Here is a 25946-nt window from a genome sequence, read left to right on the forward strand (position 1 = left end):
ATGAATAAAAATTAATATATCTGTTGTAAAGGCTTGACTGTATTTTTTTGTCCAGGCATTGCTTGGCAACTATAACAAGATATTAGAAATAACAATAAATAACTCTCTTGTCCACCTTTTATTAATCATTTTCATTTCATGCCATCACTGACAGATGTCATTTGCCCAGCTGTACAAAATGCAACAAATGGTACTGTGGGATTGTTGGCAGCTAGAAGTGTGCACGTCATGGACACTTTTTGAGGCACTAAAGAGCGTGCATTTACACAATCAACGATGTGAATTTGGACACTGAAATAAAATGTCTGACAGTAGATATAGTGCCCAATATTTAAAATAAGTGATTTTGGAAACAGCCTCTTTTTTTAGCCTTCCTAAAACCAAAAAAATAAAAACAATAGCAACTGTGTAAAGAACAGATTGAACAGTGTATCATAAGATTCAGGCATAAGGAAGGAACCTAGCCAGCAGCGTTGCTATAGACAGTGCAACCACACTGGGGCCCATGTCACGAGCAGGCAATGCATTAAATTGTGAGCTTCTAGCAGAGTTGTCACCATCTCCCAATCTTAACTTTAACACACTACAATTGGTAGATCAGTTACTATATATATCCTTAAATGTGCACATCCACCTCTGTCATGATGTCAGTAACTTTATTGAAAACATCAGTGCAACCAAAGTATAACAAAATGATTTATTCTACATATACCATAACAACTATGAAGGAACTATAAAAAAGATTCAACTGAATGAATATTTTTCTTATTTTCTCTGGTATTCATGTCAAATACAGATACAATGACGATTGTTGGGTAGTATCTTATGATGATAAGATATGAAAGGAAAAGAGGAAGAGAAGGAGAGGAAGAAGAGGCGAGATATACACTTAATGTCTCTGATGAAGGATTGCTTGTTTTGCTGTTGTTAACGATAAAGAGCAAATTTGTAACAATGTATGCAGTTATTAAATGAAAACCTTCCCATGACTCCAGGAGCAGGAAGTCGATCGCAGCGTGATCCTGACAGCCGTGCTGATGTTTGTGCTGCTGTGATGCATCAAGTTGGTGATTTGCAGGTGGGACTGGGTGCAGGTGTTGATTAACCTGTATTTTTGTTGGTTGGGCAGGTGGGTTGGCTCTCATGATGGGTCTGGTGAATGCGATAAAAAAAATGTGAAAATCCAAGTGTGTGTGTGTGTGTGTGTGTGTGTGTGTTTGCTTCTTAACTGAGGAGCTCAAGGGCCCGTCATGATAGCCTGCACTGGGGCCCTTACTAACTTACGCCATTGAACCTAGCGTTAGCTCCACGACCAAGGTTAGCTAACTGCATAACACTATTTTGTGGGGTTACAGGACACATAAAACAATTAAAAAACACTGAGAACTGAAAAATGAACTATGTAGTAGAACGTGATAGCATACAGTACTGTAACTGTAACTGTGAGTTTAGGCTGATGTTGATGGCTCATTCCTGCTCTGTGTTGGCTGTGGGGAAGTTTACACCCCAGCATTAAATTTACAGAAGTCATTGTTGAGTCCTCCTCTTCAGAGCCAGAGAACAATGAAACATACTGCACCTGCTTTTTGAAGGTACAAACAATACGTTGTAAATGTAACCTTTTGTCCACGTATGCTTTGCTACCGTTAGCATCCAAAGCGGATGCTGACTTTTCGTCTAGGAAAAGATGCAGCTGTAGCTTCAGTGTTCAGTGCATCATGCATGTGACCATGAAGTGCATATTTAGAGCCCTTTAATAGGCCTCTCAATTTAAAACTAGCCAGCTGAGACTGCCTTATTAACCAGTTCACAGAGCTAATGTTAATTAGCTGGCTATTAGAGCTGATAAAACAACTGTCATTTCTGCTTTTGTCTGAAATCAACTGGGATTGTTTAAAATATTACTAACGATACATTTTCCACAGTTATTATTGTAAACTACATACGTGCTGTGACAGAACGGAAGCTCTAGCAAATCACTTAGCCAAGGGCCAGTTCAGTGTCACATGATGGTTTGTGCACTTTTACCCCAGATGTAATAAAGTAGTTCAGTGTACACAGACACATAAATATATTCATATTGTTCATGCTGAGACCCTGAGGCCAGTCTATACCTACCACCCCCAAACCACAGCTCAAGCCTCCCTAGTTTATGCAAAACATCCCCACAGAGTCATAACCACAGGCCTGCATCTGCTCAGGGCGATCTGCTGACTCAATGGACAGCAGGGAGGGGCGAAGCTGGGTGGAGAGTGGGGGTTTAGGATGCATTTAATTGATTACCCACTTTGAAGTGTGGAGGAGGGGATGGAGAAAGCCACACACAGCCACACACACACGCAGAGTTCTCTCCTCAAACCATCTGCCTGGGGGTCAACATCCCATCACCATCCCAAAAGACACGTCTCCCCTCCCCCCTCAGCCTGACATACAGCTCTTTCCATCTTTTCCAACTCACCCTCTCGCCCTCAGTGACCTACCCAAGACCTGGAGAGAAGTGTGCAGCAGACGAACAAACGTCCCCTCGGCTGGGATCTCAGTGACTGTAAATGGTAACTTACTGAACAGACTGCCTGGTATCATGTTTTAGACAATGCGAGTATTCTGGTCATTTTTCCATCTGATTGTTCAAAAACCTTTGTAATTAATAGCAACAAAAAACATTTGGTCTGCAGAGACGGTTTGTTCTCTGCTGTTGAGACAGGTGAAGTCAGTAGTTTATTTCATGTCCTCTATTGCCATCTAGCGGCCAAACCTAGGAACAGCCTCCAGTCGCCCTTTAGTCTGACAGACGCTGACACTCAGTGGAGCCATTTTACTCTGCAGCGGGAACAGCCTTGCGCAGTTTTGGCACCAACTAAAGCAAATAATAATATCAAAGTGTTGGACTGATGATAAGTTAGATAGATAACCAACAGAGGCCGGTGGAGCTGCACATGTTTCTGTCTGGGCGGGGTGTGGACCACTGTGGAAACACAAACAGGGAACTTCATACTGAAAGGCCAGAGGCAGACATTGTAAACATTCAGGGCTTAGGGTCTGCAGGCATGCTTCCCTTCCCATTTACAGCAGCTAGGCACTAGTTTTCAAGCATTTTGCGATTAGAATAAATAGCTAAAGAGCTGTATCACTTGGGAAAAACGTGACAGGAAAAAAATAAATCCTCGAGAGTCCACATCCTACTTTGCATCTAGTTCTTCTCCAATTGCCATTCGCTTATCTCATTCCCCAGTGGGAATTCCAGACAATCCTGGAATTCCAGGTGCCTTGGTGGGTCGGAAGGCACACTCCACCAGGAACTTCCAGGTAGCATTGCCTGGCTGTCTCTGTCAGTGTCAGTAGAGGATATCGGCCTGTCTGCATCCTGCTCTTCCACATCCACTACTGTGCAGTGATTTCTCAGAAATATAACATGTGGCTCTGTGTCTAACTTGGTGCTTGGTGCAATGTCTGTGGAGGGACCTTCAGTCAGATTGATGCTTTTTGGTAATTTCAGCTCCTAGCTTGGGGCGTGCACTTCGGTTGTGGGAGGTGCTCAATAGCCTGACCACTTGACCTCTTTCACTCAGGCAGAGGTTGGTTCCAAATTGTTTTAACTAGAACTGCGTCCTGCGTCACTTACTATCCCTTTTCCTGCTTACCAATAGCAAAGCCAAAGAGAAATAGTGGTTACTGGATGTAACTCCAGTTAGTGAGTACGTGCTATGCCCTCTAACTGGAGGACCAGCTGACTGTTCGACTGTTTTATTCTCACTCATTCAAAAGGGAGTTGAGCAGTAGGTGTACTGGTGATTTGTAGTGTGCAGGTGCTACCTCTTGGCTGGGCAGAGAGTGCAAAACTCTGTCAGGGTGCTCAGGTGGAGCCTCAGTGGTGTTAACCAATAGCGAAGCTTGTAAGAAAGTTACACACAAATCCAAGTTCGAGACATGCCCGGGCACTACACAGTAATGGCAGAACCTCCAGAGATGGTTGCTATAATCTTTTTTCAATGAGACTGCTGAGAATAATACTGCATATCTGGCATTGTCAACATAGATATTAAACATATCTTTTTATCAATGATTTTGAAAAATATGTTCCTTCCTTGAAAAAATTACCTGACAGAAAACTTTCAAAAAAATACTAAAATAACTAAAATAAATAATTTTATTTACAGTAGAGCTACATGTCTTTATTCATTAATTGGGTTAACTCTAATATGATTTTAATACTGTATGATTGATCCTACGTTTTAGTTCATAAGGTGGGAAGAAAACCCAAAAAAACACATGAGCTCAACTGAGCCATGTACTTGTTCTTGTGCGAGCTGTAGGATCTCATATGAGACAGATAGAAGGCAGATAGAAGACAGCGGTACATGAGTGTGAAAGAAGCAGCAGGAACCAGGGAGGGAGAAGATGAAAATAGATAATGGTGAGAATGAAAGAGAAATCCACCTGGCTGGAATAAAGTAGACTGGGAGCAAGGACAGATGTGGAGTTCTGTCGGACAGATGTGAAGACACAGGGTGGACTGAAGACAAACTTGCTGTTTTTTATTTGGCATGCTTTAGCATGAATTCATAAATCCCGTGAACAGTAATGATATAAAACTTAAAAAAAATTAGTTGCATATTTTGTCATTTTTAATACATAAAGCATGTGCACAGTATGTCTGTATGTCATTTAACAAAGTAGCAGAAATAACAATAACGATGATTATTATCAATAGTTTACATGAGGCTCATGTTTTGACTCAATAAACTGCCTCGAACCTCGAACTGCTGCATTTTGTACTGCTACTACTGTACTGCTTGAGAAAAAAACACTGCTATAATTGTGGCGATGTGCGTGTTTGTGCGAATTATCAGTTAGCAGCTCCCACAACTACTGTCCCTGAGAGCTCGACTTATTAACACTGAGCAACTACATGTGTTGGCTACCAGAGAGCCTGGGACACCTGTGACTGTGGATAGTGATATGGAGACATCATATTTCTACAACTGGCTGTGTTTTGTCACTGCTGAACTTTACAACCATCTGCTGGATTTTAGGATGCCTGGCATTTATTTCACTAAGGCTAAATGCCTTATCTCAATGTTAATGAAGGTGAAAAATAATTCACGTATCCTTGCTTGCTTCAGATCTTGCAGGAGTTGTTAAGCTGTAGAGACAGGTCTCGAACAAACTTCATTTTCTTCTGATTTCTTTGTCAGAATATTCAGACGATATGTGGCTTGTTAACAGTGGGTCCGCTATTTACTTCGGTGATAATGAGGTTAAAGAATCGGTGATAAACTGTGGTCACATGCACTTCTCCCTTAATTCATAAGATTCAGGTCCTGCCTTTAGCCTCCTCCTTCATATGTATACACACACACATATATACATATGTGTGTGTGTGTGTGTGTGCGTGTGTACATATATACACACACATAAATAAATACATTTCAAAAATAAAAATGAAATTAAGTGCTAATATTTTGAGACCCAGTCAGCAAGTTACACATGGCCTATTCCGCTGATGGAGTTGACAGGATCCACAAACACATCAACACACTCATCTCATTCCCTGTTAGAACATCAGAAAGTCAGAAATGATTCGGGTGTGTCCCATCAACACCAGAATCATTTTTAAGCTTCTGATTTTTCCGTTTACAAGCATCAATTTGATATTTAGCCATAATTATCATAACATTTATCACAACATTTCGTTTGGGAGATCATCTAGAATCTACTGTATGTCAAATGTTGTGAGGTTATTTATTTTACTACTTGACAAATTAATTTGAATAAAGTAATTTTGTTACTGAACATGAATAAAAAAGGTGCTCAGTGGTTTCAGGTCCCTTAATAAAGAAACAGCAGGGATCAACTTCAAAACCAAATCTCTTTTTTTGGTAATTCGGAAAATATTCATCGATCGTTCTAAACTGCACTCGAATTGCAGCCCAGTCTCTGTGATTATTACGCGCCTGTCACTTAGTGTGACATTTAAACCTTTAGTTAGCGCAGTCATGGAGAAAACATGCATCTGAAGCGGTCACACCTCTGACCCACAGGAACTGCTTCGTCTCGGCACGACACCGGAAGTGAATCACGTATAAACTGTCATGTCCGCTCTCATGCTTCATAACATAACCTGTTAGCAAGCAGTTATTAACGAGAATATCGCTGTTTTTAATAGGAGAGCGGTTATTAGCACGTATTGATCAGGTTTGATAGTGTAACACAACTGCTCTGAGCTGACGGACTGGAGTTTGGTAGAGGAGCTGCTAGAACTTCTCTCAAAATGAGGACTGTTTTGATGGTGGCAGAGAAACCATCCTTGGCTCAGTCGATTGCCAAAATCCTCTCTAAAGGTGCGTACGAATTTCTAGCCATGTCCTTTGCCGTAAAGAGAGAGTTTAGCACGAAAGCACGAGCCCAGGCTAACAGCAACAGTCTCTGTATGCTAGTCTTTGTATGCTAGCACAAAGTGCACAAAGTGCTAGCGTACAAAGACTTTATTCCCTCAGTACTTTTGTATCGTTAAGTTAGCTTATCTTTCTAGAACAGGTTAGCAGGCTGAAAGGCTATAGGTGCTGTTTGAGTGATGAGTATTTGGGACAGCCCTGGCGTTTTGCTGGCTTCTCTGTGTGTGAACTTACACCAAACTCCATTGAAAAATCTGCGTTTTTAAGTTGCTCTGCAACTCGTTGAAGGTAAACGCGTCTCCGACGATCTATCAGAGGAACTGTTTCACTGCTTCTCTGTTGTCGAGATAAAGGCTATAGAGACTGGATCCCAAGTCATTCAGGACAAGGCTGTGACACTTTACATGGACACAAGAATGATGCCAGTTAATGTAAAATGTCTTTAATGACTACGCTACGCTGTTAGCAGGCATGTGTTGAATGGTGACATTTCAGTGTGGACTGGAAAACAGTAACAATGGGTGAAATGGACTACTTTTCAGAAAGCAGCGTCTTTAGCTCAATCTGAACAAACAACATGTCGTTGAAGTTCACCATGCTCCTGTGTTGACATGGAGAAGTCAGTCCTGCTCAGCTGTGCCTGGAGATGGCACATATACACGCTATGGTGATGAGCTCAAACTCCACAGAGTAGCTGGCTGTGGGGAAGCAGCTGGGGTTCTTCTTGAGAACAGGCATCCTCAGGGACAAGGGGATGCTCTCCAGACCGAAAGCATTGTCCAGTCCCCTGCAGGAATGACTGGTGTGGCAGCTGGCCTCATGGATGACCTGCGGCACTCGATTCAAGTCTACGTTCTCCCTGGTGAGAGATCAGAGACGGGCTTTCATTCAGTCGGTCGTTCATTTAGTGAGTCAGTGTGTGTAGGCAATATGCTGTGGAACTGTAGGACCGTCTGTGGCAAACACTCATTCCCCAGAAAAAGACCATACAAACAAGATGCCATGCAAGATGCATGGAGATAAAAAAAAATCAGTAGTCATACTATAATGTAGTTAGTAAGGTCAGTGATAGTACATATTCCTACATTATATTTCTGTAAGCTTTGTAAGGGGTTGAGGTTTAGGGCTGGGTGACATACTTTAAACAATATTGCAATCAACAATATTAAAGAATCTCAATCTATAGAGCTTGAGATATTAATCTATATGACAGTATGGCAGATTTATGCTAATTCATGTTAAGCCAAGTGCTGAAATGATTCGTCAATGATCAGTTTGTCTGTTGACAGAAAAATTGGCACAATCAGGTAAAACAACTTTGATTATCCCTAAATTGTTTAAATAATGTCTCAAGCAAAAATACCAAACATTTACTGGTGGAAGCACGTTAAATGTGAGGATTTTCTGATCACAGTAAACTGAATCGCTTTGGATTTTGCTCCGTTAATTTTATAAAACAAGACATCAACGTGATTTTGACTTGAAGGAAATTGCAACTGGCATTTTACAGACCAAACATTGAATCCATTAATTGAGAAAATGATGATGATGCTTGGCCTTCATATTCTCTTTGCTCCTTTACTGCTTCCCTACACTGTGCAAAGCTGAATCTTATGTAAGGCATCCACTGATGATTATTTTCATTATTGATTCATCTGTTATTTTTTCAATTTTTCATTTAACTCTGGTCTATAATATGTCAGAAAATAGTGAAAAATGTCCATTATCATTTCCCAGAATGCAAATGTCTTGTTTTGTCCAGCCAACAGTACAAATCTTAAGGAGATTCATTTTCCAGTGAAATGAAACAGAAAAGAAGAGCAAATCTCCCATTGGAGAAGCTGGGTCCTGGGAATTTTATTCAGTTTTGCTCAAAAAATAACTACCAAATGTTCGCAAGGCGACTTCTTTAAATTGCTACTTTTATCTGACCAATGTACAGAATCCAAAATCCTAAATTTGAAATGACATAAAAGGTAGAAAACCCCCGCCTCAAAATCAACATATTTGAGAAGACGGCACCAGCATTTTTTCAAATTTCTGTTCATCAACTCATTCATTCATCAGCTAACCATTTGAGCAGTCATCTCTCTGGCTGCGGATGAAATCTGTGTTGTAGGTTAATGACATGCGACGTGCACACTCACACGTAGCTCCAGGTTGCAATGCTGCGCTCGTTGATGCGGCTGGGCAGGTTGACCATCTGGCTGTAGTAGTCCTGCAGGCTGTATGTACAGAAGGATTCGTCCACACACTGGCTGCCCAGTGGCATGGCCAGACACTGGTGGAGGGCCAGCAGACACATCAGGAAGACACGCAGCAGCTGGACACAGAGAATAACCGGATTGTCCTTTCTCTAGTGCTCACCAAAATGTGTCTATAGCATCAAGTTTTGGAAACTGCCAAGTACAGTAAGCTGACATGAAATTTCTGGTTAGCTATGCGATTTTTTAAAATTCCCTGATCAGATAGCTTGAGACAGTAATGCCTGGTAGACAGTGGAAAGTATGGAGCCTCTGCAGTCCTGAAAGAATTTTTTTTTTAAATCATGTACATACAAATGATTATTATAATCAGATAAAGATTTGAGTACACAAGATATTCGATTTATCTTGAGTTTGTGTGAGTGTCCTTTAAAATGTATCCTTTTAAACCATAACCAGCGTACTGTAGAGGCCAGCCGAGTCTAACCAGCTTGTTGTCTGTCAGAAACACCCTTCAGTCATCATCACAATCAACATAAAGCAGATTTCTTACCTGGAGCTGTTCCATGACTGAAGTTAGTGACAGGAGATTGGCTGATAGAGCTTCTGTTGATGGGTGTTGAGGTCTTTTTTCTCTTTTCTTCTGTGGGTTCTTTGGCTTGGAGTTGGTCTGGGACCTGTACGTGGACCTGCCTCTATTTATCCTACCAACCTCCTTGTGTGTGTGTGTATGTGTGTGTGTGTGTGTGTGTGTGTGTGTGTGTGTGTGTGCGCGCGCGTGCGTGCGCGCGCGCGCACTTGTGCGTGCTTTTGTGTGCTTGTGCGTGCGTGTGTGTGTGTGTGTGTGCGTGCTTGTGTGTGCTTGTGTGTGCTTGTGTGTGCTTGTGCGTGTGCGTGCGTGTGTGTGCGTGTGCGTGTGTGTGGGGCTGGGGTGGAGGAAGACGTGTTGGTCACTCTGGCTCCCATCATTATAGTTTTGTCCTGTGTTCCTGTCATTAGCATTCAGCCTTGAGGGAATGATTTTATTCAGAGAGGATGTCAGCATGTAGCATTGAGCCCAGCTAGCCGATGGAGGGCTCCCACCGCCTCCATCACTTCCCGTCAAGGGGACACAGCTATCAGAGGTCTGCTGCTCTCGTCACCACTCTCACCCCTGTTAAACTCCTCGTCTGACTCATCACCAAGTGTATGCTCCAGTTTGACAAAATATAATTCTTAGCCCACATTATGTAAAGTATAAAGTTTTCATTGACGCAAATTGCATTTTAGTGAGATGAAAGTCGATTCTCTTGAAAAACACGAAGTAGAAGAAAGGGCTAGCTTTATTCTGTAGTTCGTTTTTATTTCTGTCATGCCAAACATTTGTCCCATCCTGCAAAGCACTGTATGCTAGCTACATCAGAAAGACCTAATAAAATAAGATCAAAACATCAGTTATTAGATGTACTTCTGTATATTTTTCTGTGCTAACAAGCAGCAGGGGAAAGAAAATACATGCTGCAAGGCAAGCCTTACACTACTGTATATATTATATCAAAGAAATGTTCATTTCATGTCACTTCTTTGTAACTGTAACAAGCAGCCGGACTTTGCCAAACTCATAGTTGTAAGACAAAGAGTTGACATCTTTTGCCTGAGATCCATTTGTTTATCCTTTTTACAACCCTGATTCCAAAAAATTGGACCACTGTGCAAAACGTAAATGAAAGCAGAATGCAGTCATTTGCAAACAAACTGTGTTTACTGACTATAGTTTTACAAAGTGTTCCTGAGCCCATGTAGTAATCTCTTTTATCCAATCATGTGTGCTCAAAGAGGTGAACCTCGCTCCAGCCTGGCTTTTGAACGACTGAGCCTTTCCAGGATGCCCCTTTCATACCCAATCATGATACTATCACCTGTTACCAATCAACCTGTTTACCTGTGGAATGATCCAAACAGGTGTTTTTGGAGCAGTCCACAACTTCCCCAGTCTTTCGTTGCTCCTGTCCCGACTCGTTTGAAACATGTTGCTGCATCAAATTCAGAATAAGCAAATATTTACAAAAATCAATGAAAGTAGGAGAATTTTCTCAGCCCATAGTTTATCAAACTTCCTAAACCATTACATTTAGCGATGCATGGTATTCACTGGTGAGGAAGGGTATGAAAAACTGTAATCTGAAAAGGAACTAGTAACTAAATCAGAAAATGGAAGTGCTCAACTATAAGTATAAGTACAGATACCTCAGATCTGTACTTGACGACAGTACTTGAGTTAAATGTACTTAGTTACTTTTCACCATTGCCTTTAAATGACTGTCTCATCTATTCTCTTTTCTCTGCTTTAAGGAAATTGTGCAAGTCGCAAGGGGCTCAACGGAGCATGCTCAGTGCACGAATACACCGGCAGCTTCCAGGGCCAAACTGTGCGCTTCAAGATGACTTCTGTTTGTGGACATGTGATGAGTCTGGACTTCATCGGTGGGTATCGTCCATATTAGGTCCTGCTCAGCCTTTGCCTGGCTTTCATTGATGGCATCAATGGCCTTGCAGTGCTTAAAACTGGAATCACATTTTTTGTCTGCATCATTTACATATATGGAGGAAGAAAAAATGATAGAAACACCCTATAACATAATGTAAATCATTACAACCAGACCTCAAATTACCCCTGACTAACATACAATTAATACACTGTGCTGTGTAGCAAACAGCAACTTAACACACCCTGAAAAGCTGCAGAGGAATGTAATTCAGCTGAGCACTTCTTTCTCTCGGCTCTCCAGTGGGGACACAGAGCAGAAAGTGTAGCAAATGTGTCTGCACTCATGTCAGAATATGGTAAAACTTCTAAGGTTGATGCATTATAACAATGTAAACTATCTAGAACAGTGTAGCTGGAACAAGCCAGTGAAGAATGCTGCTTTATGACTGTCTCTACCAATAGTTGAGAAGTTATAAATATTTTAGTTACCATTTCATGTTAGCTCAGATAAGAATGATCCCAGTTAGTTTGGTGTCACACAGATGTGAAATTCTGCAGTACTCAGGACTTGTCAATTATCTTAACTGGAAAGATAAATAGTACTTTTCTGACTAAGGTAACCTGAGTTCAGTAATGTTTATTGGAAAGGAATCAGAAACTTAAATCAGTGCATCCCTAATGTCTAATTGGCTGTCCCATCATGTCTTGCATGATATAATGACAAATGTAAAACAACTTTTGCGCTTTGACTTGGTTTTCTCTTCAGTGTCCAAACTCTTGATTTGGGTTTCTCCTAATTTGTTACTAAAAAGATCTTCGTCCCTCTATTTCAAGGCAAGTACAACAACTGGGATAAGGTGGACCCTGCAGAACTATTTAGTAAAGCACCCACAGAAAAGAAGGAGGCCAACCCCAAACTCAACATGGTTAAGTTCCTCCAGGTAGGTTTGAGGAGTTTGAGCCAGTAATTGCTTTTCATGACACACTAATGCTTACTACTTCTGTATTATCAGCTGGGAGTCAGCGTGTCACGCCCTTTATCTTTGATGCTCACCCCAAGCTTCTGGTGTCATGTCAGGTTGAAGCCAGAGGCTGCGACTACGTGGTTTTATGGTTGGACTGTGATAAAGAAGGCGAGAACATCTGCTTTGAGGTAATCCAGGCCCTATTTCACATAAACATGTCATGACATATTATTGACTGATACATTTAGAACATAAATCATGTACTCCTCTGATGAATGTAAGTTATGTATTCACTCACTTTTAGCTCCTAGAAAAATCTTCTAAATACTCCCTCCACCTCATTACATTACATTTATTTAGCTATTTGTTGATGTGATTGATTGAAGGGACTTACAATAAAGTACCTTCAACCTTGTGGACACAACTCAAGATTAGCAAGAATCATGTAAGTGCATCAACTTCATCAAATGCTGTACTTCCTCAAGAACTGCACTTAGTTACACTAAAAGAAAAAGAGTTTTTTTGTGTCATGGTGGAGTCTGAACAGATTCTTTTTTAGTCTATGACAGAAAATATCTAGAGTTTCTGCTGTCCTGATGTTGATGGGTGGCTCCTTCACCGCTGTGGAGCGAGGACAGCAAACAGTCCTGATTTTGTGAAGTGGTAGCTGGGCTGTCTTTGTCGTGAGGGGGTCTTAGAAAGACTGTGTCCAGGATGTGGGATGGGCCTAAACAATTTGAAGCACGATAGGCGTGTATCAGTGTCTTGTATTAGATCCAAGTGGTGGAGAGGAGTTGGGCTGCTACAGTCACACATGTCACAGCCAGGTTCCTTGCAGTTTGAAATGGGGGCGCCATAGAGTTCACAGTGGTGATGGAGAGGCGGTGCATGGGAGGTGGATGAGGAAAAGATGGGTGGAGGAAAGGCCAAGAGGGCAGATGTTTGGGTAGTGGGAGGTAACCAGGGTTAGAACCACATTGCGAGGGAGGGGTGAAAAGGAGGTTAGATTAAGAGATGAAGAGATGGATGTAGGACAGGTGGAGTCAGCAGGTGGGTGGGGAAATGAGGAGCACATAGTTAACAAAGACACTTGGTATAAGGGATGGGGCGGGGTCAAGAAGGGTAGAGAAGATGGAAAAGAGATATTTGAGGTTGGAGAAGGAGATGAATTTTGGACAGAAAGAAAGAGCTTTTATCTGCAGATAAGGAAGTGGAGAAAAAGAGAGAAGTGATTGAAAGGTCCTCTGAGTGCTTGGGTTTCCACCACTTTCTTTCAGCTACCTGTAGGGTGGTTCTGTCAGCACGCAATGACTCAGAAAACCACAGATCTGGAGGGGCTGAGAGGTGAGAGGACAGAGTCCAGAGAAGAGGACAAAGTAGACATACACAGTAGTATACATTGTTCAGATCGTAGTCTTAAGGAAAAGGTCCGTCTCTCAAACGCTTTTAGCAGAAAAAAGCAATAGGAAGAAGTTATATTAATTATATGTTTGTTAGTATGTTTGTTAGTTTGGGAGCTGCAGTACTAGTACAGGACATGGATGTCAACTTTTAAACCACAAGAGTTCACAACAGATGGGCAGGAGATGCACACACCTTGGTGTGATTTGAGCAGGTGACGTTACTGTTACAGGACATGTGTTTAGATGACTAGATCATCAGGACACACAGCAGTTGATGCTAAACATTAACTTAGTTCTGTGTACAGTTAGTAAGGTACTGCGTTGATGTCAGTGAGAGTGAATAACTTAATGATCTCTAACACTTTACCATGATGTAATATGTTGCTGGTGGTCACTGCGCCATAGTGTGCAAACAAAACACAAAACCCTAACACATCTAGCAGGTGGAGGACTGGGAGGAAGAGAGGAGTGAGAGAGATTAACAAGAACGCCTAAACTAACAAGGTGCAAGTAGTTTCCTGACGCGTACTCCCACCCCACCCTCTGGCTCCCGAGGAAGCCAAACCAACCTCGCAAGCAGATGATGGAGAGAGGGATGTCACAAACCTTAAAATACTCACAGTCTAATAATCCCTAATAATCGCACTGCCAACCAGTGTTGACTGCATGCTTTTTCTACACCCTGTGCAGCAGTAATGTACCATCACTACACCACAGCTGGATATCAGTGATGTAACAAAGCTCACCTGGCCAAGTTACTGTTATGCTGACTGAGGTCTTGGATCATATGGAAAGCAGTTACTGTGTCTTCAAAGATATTTACATTGTGATCTTTCTACAGCTCAGTCACTATTTTTCTTTCCCCCCAGGTACTGGATGCCATCCAGCCAGTGATGAACAAGGGGAATGTCAGGGAGCAGAGCGTTTATCGTGCCAAATTCAGCTCCATTACCGACACGGACATTTGGAACGCCATGAACCGCCTGGGAGAGCCCAACCGCAATGAAGCCCTGTCAGTGGATGCCCGCCAGGAGCTGGATCTGCGCATCGGCTGTGCCTTCACCCGGTACACTGCTTTCTACAGCCACACACTGGCTCTGCCACGCACACCCAGCATGTGCCAGATTTCCCACAGCCGCCTTGTTGTAACACCCAAGAAATTCTCAGAATTTTGACAAACGTATGAACTAAAACACCCTTGTTTCAGGAGAGTCCCATTAGCTTTGGGTCACAAATCATGTTGGCTGCATACTTTGTCTTTACTAGATTGTTCAAAGTAGAAATATGACAGAGAGAGATGACAGCAAAGCTGTGGAAGCAGATTCCGGACCAGGACACAATTTCACAAACCTGCATACAAATGAACAGGGCATAAAACTTGATTCAGAATCGGTTGCCTTCCATATCTATATGCAGACATACATGTGTTGAACCGTGCAAAGCATTTGAATTTACAGAACATGAAGTGGACATTCGATTAGATGCAAAAAAAACTCAACAAAACTGCAGAAACAAGAAATCCAGGTTGTTACACAAACACAACAGATGAGTGCTACAGCCATAAACTGTATGCTTGATTGAGATGAATGCCCCATGACTCCAGCTGAAAATACCTCAGAACACTTTCACTCAACAGGAAACCAATGGATGCTTCTGTCTGATACACCCAGCAGCTGTAAAACTGAAATATGTAATGCAATAGTAATAATTGTTCAAATATGGGGATATCATCATCATCAGATCATCAGAAGCATTCAGTGTTGCACTTGTTTGTACACATGGAAACGCAGAATGAAACCCTCATGTAAAGCTTTAAGATGATTTAGTTAGAATTTCATGTTAGCTAATAAATAATCCATCTATATTTTCTCTAGATCTAAGTCTGTCTTTTGTTGATCAAATATTTTCAGGTTCCAAACCAAGTATTTCCAGGGCAAATATGGCAATTTAGACTCCTCCTTAATCTCATTTGGACCGTGCCAGACCCCAACACTAGGCTTCTGTGTGGAACGCCACGACAAGATCCAGTCCTTTAAACCAGAGACGTACTGGGTCCTTCAGGCGAAGGTAAATCCTTGGTTTCACTCCCACTGGCACAGTATCACTGATCTCATCCTTCCCTCTTACATTAGCAGACATGTTTTGGTGTTTTGGTCAGGTGTTCAAAGGAAAAGACAGCCCCCTGACACTGGACTGGAACAGGGTGAGGGTCTTCGACAGGGAGGTGGGCCAGATGTTCGTCAACTTGGCCAAGACATCCAGGGAGGCCCAGGTATTATTACTTAACAAAATAGTTTATCTGCAGTACCTTTTTACAGTTGCTTGGAAATATAGGAACGGTATCCTGACTGATACTCTTTTGAGACATATTATTATATCAGTATTTGAGATTTCTTTTTAAATTCCTGTAACAACTTGTAACCAAATGAGTTTGAACCAATTGGCAACCAGGTGGGGATGACAAGGCTGGTCATTACAGAGGCAGAGGCTTTCACACAGTGCCTGGTTCTGTTCAAAGGAAGTTTTAACTTGCTGTTGTATCGATGTATGGCCTGTAAATGGATCTATGGTCAATGCTTCAGTTTTTTAATGGATTAAACAAAAGGGATGCGTGTTGATTAGTGATGTCTAGAGATGCAGGGAGGCAGAGCCAGGCTAGCTGTTTCCCCCTGGCCTCAGTCTTTGTGCCATCATAATTGGAGCTCACCTTAGCTGACCTTTTTCTTAATACAGGTGGAGTCAGTGAGTAAGAAAGAGAAGGCCAAGCAGAGGCCCCAGGCCTTGAACACAGTGGAGATGCTGAGAGTGGCCAGCTCTGCCTTAGGTATGTTCACATCAACATAATGTGTCTGTGTCTGTAATGGAGTTGTGATGCTGTCTCTGCTCCATGCCGATGTTCAGCAGTTGTTTGGATTAAGGCTGCATCATTTGCTTCATTAATCAGTTAATTGTTTGGTCTATGAAATGTCAGAAAAAGGCTCAGTAATTTCCACGGAATGGTGCATGTGGGACTTAAATAAACTACAGTGCGTGTGTTCATAGTAATGAGGAGACATGTCATCCAGCGCAACAGTGTGGCTCATTGATGTGTGTTTAATTAGTTGTTGGACAGCAGTGGAGCTCTGTTGCACTGGGAATAGATATATCAGACTTTGATACATTAGTAGGATACATTTACTGTTGTTTTGGTTGGTGAGGTTTCAGTACTTTTTCAATAGACAATGGACAAGAACAACTCTTAACTAACCAGGAGATCCACTTTTCAAATGGGATTTAGAGCTTTTGGTCTTGAATGCAATAACTGGACTTCTAGGAATGGACTTCTAGGAATCTGAAATCTTTGAAAGTTTGTAGCTTACCGTCTGTTGGACAAAACTTGTCCCTAAGTAGAGTCTAGTATTCTGACAGAGTCCAACCATGACCTTATTTCAGACAGTGAGACCAAGCTTTGTTTTGTGAGGGTGTCAGAGGAAGAGAAAAAATGTGGACGCTTTTTCATGTCTCAGGCATGGGTCCCCAGCATACCATGCAGATTGCAGAGCGACTGTATACGCAGGGCTACATCAGCTACCCTCGCACTGAGACGACCCACTACCCGGAGAACTTCGACCTGAAGGGAACGCTGAAGCAGCAGACCAACAATCCCATCTGGGCAGAAGAGGTGAGGGCCACTGTGAGGTTGAGGATACATAGAAGGATTCATGCCCTGGTCATTTCCAGGCCAGTCGTGTGTGCTTACAGAGACAGATTCATTGTATTTCTGCTGACATGCTGGCAGTTAGACGGTGCTTGGACACATGTAAATGTATGTGTCTAAAAAGATGTTTCACCTTTACCTCCATCAGGTGAAGGCTCTGCTTTCTGCGGGATTAAACCGACCCAGGAAAGGAACCGATGCTGGGGACCATCCTCCTATCACACCCATGCGCGCCGCCTCAGAAGCCGAACTGGGTGAGTCGTACAACTAAATGAAATGGGTAATAGAAAATGAATCAAAAGATGATCGCAAGACACCAGCTGTCAAAACAGCCATTTCATCACATATGATGCACTGATAATTAACTTATTCGTCATAGATTATTTTACAGCAGTCAGTGACAGAGCATGTTTTTAGCACTTCTACACTGATCAACAGAGCACACACTTTCATCTAGCTGATTAAACCCATTTTACCTCTGGGTTTTTCTCCGTGCAGATACTTTTGGTTGTATTAGTCCAGGTTTGGAGATTTCCGCCTCTACGCCATCACAATGGAGGTGAATGGAATTTAGTTTGTTGAGGTGTGTGGAATTAAAACACATTCAGCAGCAGTGTTGGCAGTATCTTACCAGGAAGTGTCCCCATTAGTGTTGACAGTGAAGTTGCATCTAAAACAGAAGAACTGATTTCATTACATATTAACGTCTTTTACTGTGATGCACCAGCAGGAGTCAATCATCATATAATAGCTGCATTGAGTGCCTTCCCCTAAGCCACTGGCCTAGGGGAAGGCTGTCTGAAAATACGCGCATTATTCCAATTTTTAAAGATTATCGCGTGTCCCCACGCTCCGTGACGGCCAGTTTTTCTTTCCAACTTCTAGTGTGACAGTTTGAAAGAACGATAAACGTTTAGCCTTCCAGCGTGGTCAGACACGTCACACCACACCCTTTAGATTTTAACATGGACCCCTTTACGTTAAGCCTCTAACTCCTTCTACTGTTCCACAGGAAGTGACGGCTGGCGGCTATACGAGTACATCACACGGCATTTCATTGCCACTGTGAGTCAGGACTGCAAGTACCTACAGACCACCATCGACTTCAGCATCGGCACAGAGGCCTTCTCATGCAGTGGCAAAACCCTGATCTCACCAGGTAAAGCCAGCTGGTGACATGTTCCCCCTGCTTCCTGAGCACCATGCTGCAGTTGGCACTTTGCACATTTGTAGCTCCAAATGGTTGCAATGGTTTTGCACTAGTTTGATCAAAACATGTCAAATATGTCCTTTAAAACTTTAACCCGAAGTTAAAGCTGTAAGTTAAATAAAACTGTTTTGGACCTACTTGGCTTATAGTAAAGGCATGGAGAATTCAAGTTTTGCCTTATCACATGTTGAGGAGATCAGTAAATTATTTATACTGCACAAATCAGTTCTTACATCGAAATGCACCAGCTGCACTTTTCAAAACAATGACACAACTTACATTAAAAATTACAAGACATTTTGCTAATATTCCTAATGTCAGCTAGGTTTGTATAATGTGATCTTCCCTCTCATTTTAAACTGCATGAATTTTACTAACTCTGAAACACACATTTCTCCACATGTGCATATAGAAATAAAACAAAGTATTACTGAAGAGCAAGGACCCAGGATGTTCTAATATGTCACCAATTTAAAACTAGCTAGTAGTCAGACAAGCTTAGTGATGCATTTATGAATAGCTGGTGCAACCCAACCCTTGCTAATTGTATACTCCATTCACAGGTTACACAGCAGTGATGCCGTGGCAGGGCATCCCTCTGGAAGAGGCCATGCCAGCTTGTGAGCGTGGAGACAAGTTCACAGTAGATGAGATCAAGCTGGTGGAAAAGCAGACCAGCCCCCCAGACTACCTGACTGAGGCCGAACTCATCACCCTCATGGAGAAACATGGCATTGGTATACCTCAGCACCCCCTGTTTGACAGAACTGTTGTTTATATCTTCTAACTGTAAAGTATTTGTAAAAGAGGAAGCAGCCTTTTGCCTAGTTACACACCAGCAAACACAGAGCAACATTATCGTATTTTGAAGTCGTGTGTGTGACCTGATGAATGAAGTCCAGTGTTTACTTTCCTGGTGTGGAGTAGGTAGTGAACAGTGGGTTCATCAGAGTGTTTCGAGCTAAAAACAGCTGCCTGCTGGAAACAAGGTTGATGAGAGTAGAGTTTGTGGCCAGAACAAAAGGCTAAAACATGCGAGACATGACAACATGAGATCATTTGTCACAAGTGGCCTTTTTCCATATAATTTCTACATACTGATATTAAATCCATTCTTCAATTTAAAAATGTTGATCAGTGCAGCATTGAAATCAATTTTGAACATCCAAATCCAAATTCACATACTGTAACATATACTGTGAGACAGTCTCCTTGATCCAGCACTCGTTAGATATTAATGTATAATACAGCATTGTTATATGTATTCTTGGAATTTAGAAATTTTTGCCCCCTAATTGCTTTGTCTGGATTTTCCGGCATGCAGCTTCACTGTGTTGGTTCACTCTCAGCGCTCTCATCAACTTCATGTCAAGCAGCAGCTGGAGTTATAACTAGCTTTCTCAGGAGTTGGTAGAGACTAAGCCAGAGCTAACATAAGAGTGATTATTAGTCTTATTCATCAGCTGGATGTGCTGTGTGTTTAGCTTGTCCCCAAAGGGCCCAAAAAATCAGGTATTGCAGTTTTAAGGACTCCACGTGTTGCGTACATGCCTCCAGAAGGACTGCAGTGACCTTTTAATGTGAATCAGCTGTTTAGGTCTTTTTATGACCTTTTTTGGTGTAAATTTGTATAAGTCAGTGCTCACTTCTTGATACTCACTACATCTTTTAGATGACCTGCAGCATTCATCTACTGAGGGGTAGGTAGAAATAATAATGGAGAACAGTTTTTCACTTGGTGGGACTCTACATCCTCCTCCCTCCAGGTACTGATGCCAGCATCCCTGTCCACATCAACAACATCTGCCAGAGGAACTATGTGACTGTAGAGAATGGGCGCAAGTTGAAGCCAACCAACCTGGGAATTGTCCTGGTACATGGCTACTACAAGACAGGTCATTTGCCTTATTTGCCATATTATTGTTCATGCTCAGAGGGATTTGTAGCCTGGCACTGATTGCAGGTTTTTAAAATACAGGCAGTCTCATATAATCAACCCTTCAGGACAGGGGACCAGACAGAATAGTCCAGTTCATTAAATTACATGAGCCACATTATTAGAGAGAATTGAGTGGCTTTTTAAATGCCATTGAAACACTAAGGATTGGCTGTGTGTGTGTGGGTGTGTTCTGCAGATGCAGAGCTGGTGCTGCCCACCATACGTAGCGCTGTGGAGAAGCAGCTGAACCTCATCGCGTTGGGTAAGGCCAACTTTCAGCAGGTCTTGCAGCACACACTGGATATCTTCAAGAGGAAGTTTCACTACTTCGTGGATTCAATCACCAGTAAGTTAACTACAGCCACAGGAACAGCAAGTTCAAGCTCCTTTAAGGGGTCGTCTGCTAAAAAGGGAATATTATTTAAACATTTAGACATCTAACAACGATTCAATTACAGCTGAAATTGAATAAGTTCACAGTGCAGAGTTCACAGCCAGTATCTGTTGTTAATGCAGAGCAAGAATGGGTTCCATGGTTTCAATGTAGAGACTTTTAACACAGCTCATTCATGACTTGCTATTGTTACGGCACAAGTGTTACATGATTTGTTTAAAGATAAGATAAGATATACTATCCCTAGCTGGGAAAATCAGGTCTGCTCCTGTCCTCAGTTTAACAACCACATACTGAGCTCAGTCTGTTTCACTTCATTTAGGTTAAGAAATAGACACAGATACTGATCCAAAATACTCCAGGAATGAGGATTATTATTCATTGTCAGTCACGGCCCATCAGACTGCACTTTCAGTAGCATGCTGCTGTCCACTATTCTTCCTCTACTCTCATTGGCATCAAGCAATCAAGAAAAGACCATCAAGTTTAGGTGTGCTGGCATCACTGATATAGTCACAGGAAATCTGTGGGTCACCTTTTTTCTGGAATTTCAGTAATTAATTTAGAGCTCAACACTGAAAAGAGAAAGTGTTTAAAACAGAGATATTTCCAGAACATCTTGGCATAGGTGTCTTATACATAAAGTACCAGCATTAACCCACTGCGTGCAGGAGAATGGCAGAGTTGCTGAGCAAGAAGGGCAAAAGTACAGGGTCATGTCAATAACAAGGAAGTGTGATAATTCAGTAGCAATGGTTGAACGTTGGAAGTGAATGCAAGAGGAGATGCAGCAAATGATTAAAATTTTAAAGGAAATGTTTTACAGTGTGCTTCGTTCCGATACAGCTCCAGCCCACACTATCTGTCTGTTGTGTTTACAGGCATGGATGAGTTAATGGAGGTCTCCTTTTCACCCATTGCTGCCACTGGGAAGCCCCTGTCCCGCTGTGGCAAGTGTCACCGCTTCATGAAGTACATACAGGTCAGCAGAACAGACAAAACTACTGTTTAATTTAAAGAAAGCATGATTGCAGAGTTGATCAACAGCAAGACCCTGTACATTTTTTTAAAAGGGCCAGCGACCAAGATGAGCAACGCACGTACCAGAACATAGACACCTCTTCAAAGTGTGGGAGCCCTTTGTAGATATGAACGTATGTGATGTTTGGTGGCTCAGTTTATCACCAGTCCACTCCACTGTAATTCATCACAAGACAGTAGGGACACATTACCACTTTTGCAACAGACAGCCTGTTGCATTCTTGACTGTGTGAGGTAGCAGTAGTTGACCTGGGTGCCTCTGATGAGCATGGTTAAGTGTCAGTGCTGTGGCCACCTATAACACTCAGAAGCTGCAGGCCCTTTGTTCAGTCACTGTCACCGCAGTTACCAGGCCAAAGGTCCTGCCTCTGTCTTGAGCACATGGTGCAGAGCTGACATGTGTTGCATTGCCAGTGGCCTACGTTGCACTGGTCTCCACTGTTTAACAGGTTAAAATGTCATGAAATGGGGTAAAGGGATAAGACGTATGTATCTTGAAGTTCTGCTTTTTGATATTTGACTTATCGTCTCCTCCATAAAGTTGAAAAGTAAGTTCTGGAATCCAGCTGTCTCAGCCAAAACAATGATCCTCAGCCTTGTTTACATCTTTCATTCAGATTATCACAATCACATGTTTCTTTAATCCACCTTCAAACACTTTGTACAAGTGTTGTTACACTGTGTTATAGCCCATAAGTTTTTACTTTTAAATCATCAAGGTGCCCTTTATCGTCCTGGACCTCGTGATGTCTGGCTGTTGAGCTCTGGCCTTCAACTTTAAAAATGCTAAAGTGGACATGCTCTTTATAACATTTCCTTTTGACGACAGAACTGCTTTTAAATTCATGAATGAATCATGAGGCTGCAGTTCTTCTGGCCATTGTCATTGTATCTGAATGCATTCGCAGTGGGTTGTGTGTGACTGTTAAGTGGTGCATTGTGGAGGAAGCCTTGTATGGAGTCCTCTGAGTGCTACTTAAGGCAGGAAACTGGTGTGTTTAGATTGCCATGTGCCCGGGGGACTTGCGTTTGGTTTGGCCTCATTACAGTTTCAAGGAAGTTTGTCGGTGTCACCCCTGAAAATGTATATCAGGATACCAGCATATGTAACTACTGGGAGTCACATGGTTGTAAAATGTGCTTTAGTAGTACTACATTTTGTTCATACACGCGGTGGCTTCGGAAAGCATGGAGACCCATTCACTTTTCGCACCCTTCATAGATTTAATTTAGAGTGAAATAACCAGTCTAGACCAGGGTTCACAGCCTTTTTGACATGAAGTGCCATTTTTACACTTTCTTAATAATAAGGGTGCTGTATTAACATTTGGGTAATTTTTAAGTTTAAATATGACACCACATCAAAATTTCCCTCCCAACAGATCTGTAATTGTACTCCAACGTGCATTGCAACATTTTTAAAAAACATTTTTCTCCCATAATCAGGACATTGTAATTAGATATGAAAGCACTATACAAAAGGCTATAATCCTTATATTATATACTTATCCTTACAATCTTGAGCATCCATATGTGAGTTGAAATCATTAATCATGCAAACCCCCCACCAGTCCTGTTTATCAGCTCTAAACTTATATAAAATATTTCTATTTTTTTTTACCCCTGTGGTTGCAAATTCCATGCACCGACCCATTTCAGCGTGCTGCTTTCAGTGGCGTTCCTTCATTTTGTTGCAATGACAACAAAGGTCTGAGAGGGAGAATTAAGTGTATCAAACAGGAGTAGGAGTACTATACAAGAATGCTGCCATCCTTATGAGAAGATGAGATGAAATACTGAGACAAAGAGGTTCATTCTGCAAAGCCACGTGTGCTACAAATGAACAGGTGCCTACCTGTCAGTGTGATCCTGGCCCAGCTTTCCTGTGCTGAGCTCCATTATTTGGACATTGTATTTAGTCATGTAAAGTTGCACACATGCTTCGTTGTGGTCAGTTGTCGGACGGTGGAGCAGAGCATGCTCCGTGTGCGAGAATATCTGCTCACAGAGATATGCTGATCTGAAGACAGCGCAATGTGAATGCAGAGTTCCTGACACAGCTAAACTTCACCTGTAGAGATATCCAGCAGGTGAGGGTGCGAGCTCCATGATCATTCCCTGTTGCTGTTTCCAGCTGTTTCTGTTTCTCTGCAAACTTTGATCACACTTGATCTGATCCTGACATCTGACCCTCACCCTCACATGTATCTGCAGGCTAAGCCCAGCAGGCTCCACTGCTCCCACTGTGACGAGACCTACAGTCTTCCCCAGAATGGAGCCATCAAGCTGTACAAGGAGCTCCGCTGTCCGCTGGATGACTTTGAGCTTGTGCTGTGGACGTCGGGGGCCCGGGGCAAGAGCTACCCCCTGTGCCCCTACTGCTTCAGCAATCCCCCTTTTAGGGACATGAAGAAAGGTAGGACTCAACCGGAACGTTAAAAGAAATGGGTAGTTTTTATCATGCTAAAGGGAGGGCAGTCACTTTCTAAGCATGGGAAGGTTGTTGCTCCTGTCCCAACTTGTTTGAAACGTGCTGCTGCCATCAAAAATCCAGAGGAGGAGAATAATAAAATCTGATGAGAATTTGTTTCTCTCTCTTTCTCTCTCTCAGTTGTTTTATGAGAAATTCTTTTCATATCTGCTTTTCACAGGTATGGGATGCAATGAATGTACCCATCCGTCCTGCCAGCACTCTCTCAACTCTTTCGGCATTGGACAGTGTGTGGAGTGTGATAGTGGGGTTTTGGTGCTGGATCCTACCTCCGGACCAAAATGGAGGATGGCCTGTAATAAATGCAATGTGGTGGTGCACTTCTTTGAACATGCACACAGAGTGCAGGTAAGAAAATAGTCCTATGTCTTGTCCTATGTGAAGATAATCTCATGTATATGGTACAATGTCTAAATGGGCTTTAAAAGCCCAGAACAGCAAACACATGTAGTGATCTAAAAATGTGCAGGGTGTCATTCCACCCAAACATTCGTCTCCCATCCTTGTGATCTCTTGTTCATTTCAACTTTATAATTTAGCTTGATCTTTCCTGCTGCCGCTAAGGTCCCTCTCTCTTTCCGTAGGTTGCTCAGGAGAGCTGCGATGCCTGCGACGCCTCTCTGGTCGCGGTGGACTTCAACAAGACTCGCACTCCGCTTCCTGCCGGTGAGACCCAACACACTGGCTGTGTTTTCTGTGATCCGGTCTTCCAGGATCTGGTGGAGCTCAAACATGCGACCATGAGGCACCCCAGAGGTGGAGGTGCTCGACGAGGAGGACGGGGACGAGGCAGGGGACGCCGTGGGAATCCTAAAAAACCTAAAGACAAAATGGCTGCCTTGGCAGCTTACTTTGTATAGTGTCTGTGTGTAGTGTGTCCTGCTGGTTGCTGGACACCTGTATGAAGGTGCATATGTCAGTAAAAGGACATCTGTTTTTACCTTTGTGTTTAATTACACTGAAGTAAAAAATGTATTAAAAAAAGTGTTTGCTGTAAATGCGTATGTTCACCTTCATAGAACAAACAGTTCCTATATGTTGCCAACTTGAAAACACTGTTTGAGGAAAACATTATAGAAAATGATGTCCAGATAGTTCTTGCAGTGCTTCACTTTGAAATTTGAACAGTTTGAGCTTAAATTGTAACGGGCATGCTAGATATCATGCAGCACACTTACAGTTGAGCATTTTAGCTTCAGCTTGACACAACTGTTCCATTTGTATGAAGATAAATGCACCGTTTACCATGCAAACATTTAGGAAGTTGGTGCGCTAACTTTTAATATGTTAGCAATAAGTTTCATTTTCCTTTTCCAGGACAAATAGTTTTAGTTTATGCTTCCCTATTTAAGGTTTTAACTTGATTATTTCCACTAATGTTCGTTCATATCAGGTTTTTTATTTACATTTTCAAATAGCTGTTTTTCAATGTAATTTGTCATTCTTGATTGAAAAATTTGCTGGTTCCAGTTTCTCACATGAGAGGATTTGATGTTTTGTTTTGTTTTTTAAAATAAATATTTGGAGGCTTTGGACTGATGGTAGAATAAAACAAGCAAATTGAATACAACACCCTGATCTGTGGGATATTATAGGAAGTGGTGTTCACACAATTTTCTGACATGTTATGGGCAAATTGATTAACCAAGAAAAGAATCAGCAGATTGATTAAGAGTTGCGCGCCTATCAAAGAACTCTTTTTCAGTTTCCTTTTTCTTGTAACTTGTTATTTATGGATTA

The 25946-nt window shown here is 42.1% G+C and overlaps 1 protein-coding gene across 1 annotated transcript; it reads left to right on the plus strand.

Moving 5' to 3' along the window:
* Positions 1 to 6099: 6099 nt before the first annotated feature.
* top3b (DNA topoisomerase III beta) lies at positions 6100 to 25741 on the plus strand. Its single transcript, XM_041936961.1, has 18 exons — positions 6100 to 6341; positions 10931 to 11062; positions 11901 to 12007; positions 12145 to 12219; positions 14304 to 14500; positions 15345 to 15501; positions 15593 to 15706; positions 16168 to 16258; positions 16941 to 17095; positions 17280 to 17385; positions 18144 to 18290; positions 18905 to 19078; positions 20108 to 20236; positions 20477 to 20626; positions 21556 to 21656; positions 23930 to 24131; positions 24367 to 24554; positions 24791 to 25741. The coding sequence occupies exons 1-18, from the start codon at positions 6272 to 6274 to the stop codon at positions 25064 to 25066; spliced, it is 2571 nt and encodes an 856-aa protein (XP_041792895.1). The 5' UTR covers positions 6100 to 6271; the 3' UTR covers positions 25067 to 25741.
* Positions 25742 to 25946: the final 205 nt, after the last annotated feature.

Source organism: Chelmon rostratus, chromosome 5, assembly GCF_017976325.1.
Source record: "Chelmon rostratus isolate fCheRos1 chromosome 5, fCheRos1.pri, whole genome shotgun sequence".
NCBI classification, from domain to species: domain Eukaryota; kingdom Metazoa; phylum Chordata; class Actinopteri; order Chaetodontiformes; family Chaetodontidae; genus Chelmon; species Chelmon rostratus.